This window comes from Nicotiana sylvestris, chromosome 9 (assembly GCF_000393655.2).
Source record: "Nicotiana sylvestris chromosome 9, ASM39365v2, whole genome shotgun sequence".
NCBI lineage: Eukaryota > Viridiplantae > Streptophyta > Magnoliopsida > Solanales > Solanaceae > Nicotiana > Nicotiana sylvestris.
In genome coordinates this window covers 130027615-130035997 of record NC_091065.1, presented here as the reverse complement: position 1 = coordinate 130035997, position 8383 = coordinate 130027615, and the positions used below count along the sequence as shown (strand labels likewise).

At 41.6% G+C, this 8383-nt stretch overlaps 1 protein-coding gene across 1 annotated transcript; it reads right to left on the bottom strand.

Annotated features, from left to right (window-relative positions):
* Window positions 1-7131: 7131 nt before the first annotated feature.
* LOC138878224 (uncharacterized) lies at window positions 7132-8177 on the bottom strand. The gene is made up of 3 exons (XM_070157890.1): window positions 7896-8177; window positions 7507-7746; window positions 7132-7416 (listed from the first exon to the last, which is right to left on the bottom strand). Exons 1-3 carry the CDS (start codon window positions 8175-8177, stop codon window positions 7132-7134), a joined length of 807 nt encoding a protein of 268 aa, XP_070013991.1.
* Window positions 8178-8383: the final 206 nt, after the last annotated feature.

Below are 8383 nucleotides of genomic sequence, written 5' to 3'. Positions count from 1 at the left end.
ATATAGTTGAACAATCATATCATAAATCCGGCTCGATTATAACAACTTGAGTCAAAACTTCAACCAACAATTGGTTCCATCAACCCTAGATAAGTGTTTATCTACTCATAATAAAATAAGATAAAACTACTAAATTGTTCATAATGTAAAATTGCAAGAATTAAAAGGATATATAAAAACTCTAATGTTTGGTTTATCTTCTCACACTTGTTCTTGCCTCCAAAAATAGTTTTTAAAAAACATCGAACAATCTTGGGCGAGTTTCTAAAGCTTATAAGGGTTTACAAAAGTTTCCCCAAAATTACACTTTGGTCCTCAAACTTCTAGCAGCATGACCAGTGCATCGCGGTCGACTGCGGTGAGAGCTGACCTTTCTGCCTCACGATTTTAATCTATCGCGGTTCACTGCGGTTCCACCACGGTCATGGTGGACTTCTTGCCCAGGACATTTTCTGCTTCTTAGTGCTCGAGTACTTCTCGAGTGGGCGTTTTCTTCACATTATCGCCTCCAAAACACTCCATGTTGCTTCCTCTCATATAATGTTCCCTGCAAAACAAAAGAACACTATTCAGAGCATTTTACTGGCAATTTACCTATAAAACAACAACAAAGTATAGTCATATTAAGGTTTAAATATCAACTATATAGCCTACTATCAATACCACACACTTAAATTATTGCTAGTCCTCGAGCAATCCACCACACTCTATCAAAATTCCTTCCCTAAGCTTTTCCCTTAACGACTAACACCATGAACACTTTACAAAAGTTGCACTTAGTAGTGAACAACCTTTACCTCAAGAATCAAACCTTTTGTACCATGCAACATTTGCACTTACTCAAACTACTCTATATAGGAGTCAAAACTTACCTTTCCTTTGTGAATCACATGCCCTCACATCACACAAGAGAGTAGTTCCACATATAATGATAATTAGAACAAGTAGGAACTAAGAAAAATAAAATTCGCTCACTCTCCGAAAGAACATTCACATGCCACAAAGATGCACCATAGGCTTGCCCATAGTGTAATACTTTACTAATTGAGCCCACTCAGTCTAAGATCAATAGGACTTTACTTGGTTGTAATGTAGGCTAAGGGACGTGTAGGATATATTTAGATATAGTGACTAACCTCCCTAAGCACTTTTAATACAATTACATTAAACTTAAAGATCATAGTTGTGCCAACCAAACACTCCACTTCATTTGTTTAAAACATCCCCATCCATTAGGTGCAATTTGTACAAGCCACCACTTATCAACCACTATAATTATTTATAACCCATATTTTTTTTTCGTGGTGCTTTTTCTTTTATGCTTCAAAATTGCACACCTTTTATTTATCTCAATGGTTCCACTCAAAAACCAAACCACCACCCCACACTTTTGCTTTTGCATATTTCCACTACCATTCAAGTGCTTATTGGGAAGTAAAAGGGTTCAAACGGCAAGCTATTCAAACAATTGGGCAAGGTTCGCAATGTGGTTGCCAAAGACATAGTCTTATAGGCTCAACGGGGTTAACTCATATGTATTGCATTCAGGTGGGTTTACTTTATTATGTCTGGCTCAACAAAGAAATGCCTATATCACTTCTAAAACTGAAAGAAACTTCGGTTTCGCTTTGCAAACACACAGGGCAAGTTCTAGGCATCAAATATGAAATATGGAACACAGTAAATCTCACACACTCATGGAACATGACTCACTCTGGATTGGTTTATCAAGACATTCTCTTTTGAGTGTTCAAGTTAGATACAAACGTACAATTTTAAAGCACTCTAACAGGATTCAACCAATGAAGCTAGGCGTTATACTCTAGTGTCTATTGTGCTCAGGTGTATCAACGCTAAGGGTTTTCCTTCAAATTTAGCTCGTAGCCCATTAGTCCTAATTTAAAAACTAAAAAGAACAAAATTAAACAGAAACTACCTATACCCGGTTCAAGCTAAACCCTTGGAAAAAAACAATTGCCCAAAGAAAAACCAAGGGGGAGTTACTACACTACCTAAAAATTAAAAAAAAAAATCTTTTTGTTTTTTTCTCTAGACTAACTTCCCTCAAGAAAATTGTCTAAAGGATCCGTCATCAGAAAGAGTCTCTATATTCCAATTTGTTTTTCTTCGACTTAGTCCCTCAAGAACCCCGCCGAAAGAGATCTGTCGTCGGGACAATTCACTTACTATTTTAGCTTTTCTAATGAACTATTACTCTACATCAAAACAATCAAAGCAAGACAAAACAAGCAAAATCATAAAGTCAATTGTTACAATTACAAACATACAATGAAGTATCCCCCACCCCACACTTAAAATGAAGATATGTCCCTATGGATTAAAAATTTGAAGAACATTCACCACCGGCTCTCGTCCAATTTCAATTTTTTTCGCCCAAAACGGGGCTTTTAGTGGCAATCTCCGATCAACCCGAGGGTCTTCAGGGACTCTAGCAATATGGCACACTAATGTGATCAGTGAAGGGAAGTAGTGGCCCTTGGTTAGCTCAGGTGATCTAATGAACATCTCTTCATGAATGAGCCGGGCCACATCAAAATCACTGTGGGACATGAAATAGTGGATTGCGGATGCCCGTGGTAGATTAACATCTGTCGTGTTGTTGGATGGCAACAAACGACTATTGACAATGGTGAGCCAACACTTAGCCTCATAATTCAGAAAGTGGGAGTTGAGAGTGATCCTGTGCTTGATCCATAGGTTTTCCCCGTCCAGCACACAGATAGTATCAAGAAGAGTTCCCCACAAGGACCGTGTACCGCTAAAAGTACGATAAGGATCAAATTCACCCCTAAACACTAGCAGCCTGTATACCCTGCGGATGGTGTCGAAGGATGCATTTATCAGGGTGTTGCGCACCGTCACAACCCTATTCTCATGTTATGGAAAGTTCGCATAGAACTCCCTTACTAGTTGAACATTAGCCTCCTCCGGTACCTCGAAGAAGATGTCCAGCTCACACCGCCTCAGCTCATTAAACATATTGGGACATTCCACCTCCAAAGCCGTTCGATCAATGTGCACCTCATGTTGTAACTTCTTAGCTTCTTTCTGGTTGTACCTATTCTCCGCTGCTTTGGATACAAACCGAGTGTTATCGAACAGAGGTGCACTGGATTGGCTCCTAGCTCGTGAGAAGCCTCCCGGTCCACTAGTGGAGGGCCCAGTGTTTCGTCTCTTTCTAGCTGAACTCATTGCACCTGTCAAACAACGAAACGCCTATTAATGAGTGCGCAAAATATGTGACTATGGATGGTTACTCATACTTCACCACAACCATGTCACAATAGATCCTTATATCTCCATTGGGGCAATTTCCCAAACACCTTGTGGGCTGGGCATTATCCAAACACATTTAGCCCTCATGAGTCTATCAAAACTCCTCCCAAATCAAGTATGCAACTACACCAACACACCCCACACTTGTGTCATTCAATCACCCATCAACAAACACCATTCCAAACATTAATTACACATCCCCTTCACCAAACATTCTCAAAAACGAAATTAAAATAGAAAAAACAAGGAGAAGAAACTACAAAAAAAATCTACTACAATTATAACACCATATCAACCTCAAACTATCATGAACAACAACAAAATACAAAAATAAAAGAGAATGGAGGGTTAGAATCATACCTTAAGGGAGGAAAGAGGAGAGGAATGGAGATAGGGGAGGGGGGTAGTGTAAGTGAAGAAGAAGAAGGAGAAAAAGAGAGTATTTGGGGGGTTAGGGTTTAGAGAAAGAGAGATTGCGAATTTGGGGGAAAGGGATCGGGTATTGTAATGTTATAGGGGGGGGGGGTTAGGTTTTAAAATTAAAACAAGAATAAAAGAGAAAAAAGAAAAAAAATGGAAAAATAAAAATAAAAAATTCAAAATAGCTGGTACCCCCACGGTAGACCGCGGTCCACCGCGGTCACGGGGGGATGAAAAATCTGAGGCAGAATGTTTTCTTTCCACCGCGGTCCGGTGCTGGCATTTTTTTAAGTTACATGAACACCTTAACAACACACTCGTGGGTTGCCTCCCACACAGCGCCTGATTTAACATCGTTGTACGATGCAAACATTTGATCATCACTCCTCATTCGCGTACTGGGGCTCTTTCAAATTGATTACCACTCTATCCCCTTTTTCTTCAGCCATTCTAAGGTAATGTTTCAACCTTTGCCCATTTACTATGAACTTGTTTGTCCCATCTTCTGATTCAATCTCTACAGCTCCACTTAAGAACATTTGCACCACTCTGAAGGGTCCTGACTATCGGGACATTAACTTACCCGAAAACAATCTCAATCTCGAGTTATAATAACACTAGATCTCCGGGTTTGAAGTTTCGATCCAAGATATGCTTATCGTGCATTAGTTTCATCCTTTCTTTGTATAATCTAGCACTATCAAAGGCCTAGAACCTGAATTCCTTGAGCTCATGTAACCCAGTGATTCTGTTAGTACCTACTGTCTCCATGTCTAAGTTTAACTACCACAATGCCCAAAGTGCTTTATGCTCTAGCTCAACTGGGAGGTGGCATGCCTTGCCAAACACCAACTTGTATGGTGACATACCAATTGGGGTTTTGAAGGCTGTGCGGTACGCCCACAATACATCATCTAATTTCTTTGCCCAGTCAGTCCTTGTTGCATTCACTGTTTTTGTGAGGACACTTTTAATCTCCCTGTTGGACACTTCAACTTGCCCGCTCGATTGTGGATGGTACGGGGTGGTCACTTTATGACGAACTCCATATTTTTCCATTAGTCGTGCGAATGCTCTATTGCAGAAATGGGTTCTGCCATCACTGAGTATAGCTCTTGGGGTACCAAAACGTGTGAAAATGTTCTTCTTTAGAAAGCCTAGTACCCCTTTAGCATCATTGGTCGGGAGAGCCACTGCTTCGACCCACTTGGAGAAATAGTCAACTGCTACCAATATGTACTTGTTACCATACGAGCTGACGAATGGCCCCATGAAGTCAGTCCCCCACATGTCAAAAATATCCACCACTTGAATTGTGGTCATTGGCATCTCGTGTCTACGAGATATGTTGCCAGTCCTTTGGCAATCATTGCAGCTTTTAACCCAAACATGGGCATCCTTGAACAGAGTAGGCCAGTACAAGCCCGACTCCAACACCTTAGCTGCTGTCCGAATTCCTCCAAAGTGTCCACCATATGGTGAAGCTTGGCAAGCCTACAAAACAGAATGTTGATCTTTCTTTGGGATACACCACCGGATCATGTTATCTACACATATTTTAAACAATAGAGGTTCATCCCAATAATAATACCGACAATCGTGAAAGAAATTTTTCTTTTGAATTGAGGAGAGTTCATAAGGTACAATACCACTTGCTAAATAATTAGCAATATCAGCATACCCAAGGTGCCTCCTCCGTTGTCATTGCCAGTAACTGTTCATCCGGGAATGTCTCTGTTATATCCTCAACCTCTACCTTCTTTTCAGCTCCTTCCAACCTTGAGAGGTGGTCAACTACTTGGTTCTCTATCCCTTTTCGGTCACGTATTTCCAGATTGAATTCTTGTAACAGAAGAACCCAACGAATCAAGCGTGGCTTTGACTCCTTCTTTTCTATTAGGTACCTAATTGTTGCATGGTCAGTGTAAACAATAACTTTCGAGCCAATCAAGTATGACCTGAATTTGTCGAATGTAAAAACAACAGCCAACATCTCCTTTTCTGTCACAGTGTAATTGAGTTATGCACCGCTTAGCGTTCTGCTTGCATAATAGATCGGGTGCATCAGTTTATCCTTTCGCTGCCCCAAGACTGCTCCTATGGCATAGTCATTTGCATCGCACATGATCTGAAATGGTTGCTCCCAGTTAGGTGCAACAATGATGGGTGCAGTCACCAATCTCTTCTTTAGCTCCTCAAATGCCAACCTGCAATCCTTAGAAAACACAAAGGGGTGATCCTTTTCAAGGAGTTTGCATAATGGGTTAGCAATTTTGGAGAAATCTTTTATGAATCGCCTGCAGAACCCGGCGTGCCCAAGGAAACTTCTCACCGCCTTGACTGAAGTGGGTTGTGGTAGTTTTTCAATCACGTCAACCTTAGCATGGTCGACCTCAATTCCTTTACTGGACACTCGATGCCCCAGGACTATCCCTTCCTGTACCATAAAATGGCGCTTCTCACAGTTCAACACTAAATTTGTCTCCACACATCTTTTGAGCACTCTTCTTAAGTTGTGAAGACAGTCCTCGAATGAATCTCCCACCACGGAGAAATCATCCATAAAGACCTCCATAATATCCTCCACCATGTCTGTGAAAATGTCTAACATGTACCGTTGAAATGTCGCCAGTGCATTGCAAAGCCCAAAAGGCATTCTCTGAATGGCAAAGATGCCATACGAACAAGTGAAGGATGTTTTATCTCTATCTTCGGGGGCTATTGATATCTGATTGTACCCCAAATATCCATCCAAGAAATAGAAGTGCGATCGCCCGACCAGCCTGTCCAACATTTGGTCAATGAAAAGCAAGGGGAAGTGGTCTTTCCGGGTGGTTGTGTTCAATTTTCGGTAATCCATGCAAATCCGCCATCCCGTGACTGTACGAGTTGAGATCAACTCATTGTTCTCATTTTGCACAACAGTCATTCCCCCTTTTTCGGGACACATTGGACAAGGCTAACCCAATTGCTATCAGAGATGGGGAAGATGATTCCTGCATCTAACCATTTGATCACTTCCTTCTTTACTACCTTTTTCATGTTTGGGTTCAGCCTTCGTTGATGTTCTCTGGAAGATTTGTGCCCTTCTTCCAAGAGAATCTTGTGCATACAGAAGGCTAGGCTGATACCCTTTATATCTTCCATGGTCCAGACAATGGTAGTCTTACTTTCGTGCAGTACCTATAAGAGTTGTTCTACCTGAACATCTAGCAAACCGGATGATATAATAACAGGAAAAGTAGAATTGGGGCCTAAGAAAATGTACCTGAGGTGAGCTGGGAGCAGCTTCAACTCCAGCTTGGGTGGTTCCTCTACTGATGGCTTTGTTGGAGGTGTAGCCCTTTCTTCTAACTCAAAGGACTCGAACTGAGGTTCCCTTTTCCAGAATCCTTGGCCTTCAAGTGCCATGACCTACTCAGCTAACCCTTCACCATCCATCTCTTTTAAATTTGTCAGACATGCCTCCAATGGATCTTTAGCAGTCAGGGTCACATCATCTTCTTGTAGGATCACATCCACTACCTCAACTAGAGAGAAATTAGCATATTCACTAGGTCTCCTAATAGATTGCTGAACATTGAATATGACTTCTTCATCGTTCAGTCTCATTTTTAATTCCCTAGTCTCACAATCGATTAGTGCTCTCCCAGTGGCCAAAACTGGCCTACCTAAAATGATAGGTATCTCTTCATCTACCTAACAGTCCAGAATAACAAAGTCTGCAGGGAACACGAACTTCCCCACTTGCATCAACACATCATCAAGAATCCCAGTAGGCCTTTTTACCGTGTGGTCAGCCAGCTGCAGTAGCATCAAAGTCGGTCTAGCTCTGCCAATGCCTAGTTTGGTGTATACATCCAGAAGCATCAAATTTATGCTGGCTCCTAAATCAAATAATGCCTTTGCAAAGGCATAACTCCCAATCGTGCATGGAATAGTGAAGCTACCTGGGTTGGACATCTTTTGAGCCATCAGTTTGGTCACTACTGCGCTGTAGGTCTGCGTTAGAGTCACAGTGGATAGGTCCTGAAAATTAAACTTCCATGACATTAGGTCATTTATCATCTTCGCATAACCTGGCATCTCCCTCAAGTCATCTATCAAAGGAATATTCAACTGAATTTGACGCAGCATCTCCATGAATTTCTTGTATTGATCTTCCTTCTTTGTTTTACCAGTCTCTTAGGGAATGGTGCAGGTATCACCCTTTGTGCACTTCTTGCTGGCTTCTTTCTGTTGGGGTTCTGTGGTACAAAAGGCACCACTTGTTCTGCAGCTTGTTCATTTACCTTAGCCTTACCCTTTTCATCTTGACCCTGTTCAACCACCACTTCAGTCAGATTTGTTGGTTCATCTACCTCTAGTGAAGTTGGAGTGGCTGGCGTAGTCTCTTTGCTGGCTTGTGCAACCTCCTGCTCTTTATCAAAATATCTCCCATTCCGGAGACTTACTACCATCAGTTGATTCGGGTTTTGCTCCTTGGGATTGATATTTGTATCTGCTAGCAATGTTCCCTAGGGGCGGTTGTTTAAAGCCATAGACAACTGCCCCAACTGAGTTTCAATGTTCTTTATAGCTGAATCATGTACTGCCAACTTTTCTTGCATCTTACCATTTGTCCCAATGAGTTGCTGGAGCATCCCCCTGATCTCTACCATGTTGT

Excerpts from the sequence above, each read along its gene's own strand:
- LOC138878224 (XM_070157890.1), bottom strand. The coding sequence starts at position 8,177 with ATGGTAGTAAGTCTCCGGAATGGGAGATATTTTGATAAAGAGCAGGAG. Across the intron at positions 7,747-7,895 it reads CACCATTCCCTAAGAGACTG|GACCTATCCACTGTGACTCT; the intron begins GTAAAACAAAGA and ends TTTAATTTTCAG. Across the intron at positions 7,417-7,506 it reads TGCAGCTGGCTGACCACACG|GTAGATGAAGAGATACCTAT; the intron begins GTAAAAAGGCCT and ends CTGGACTGTTAG.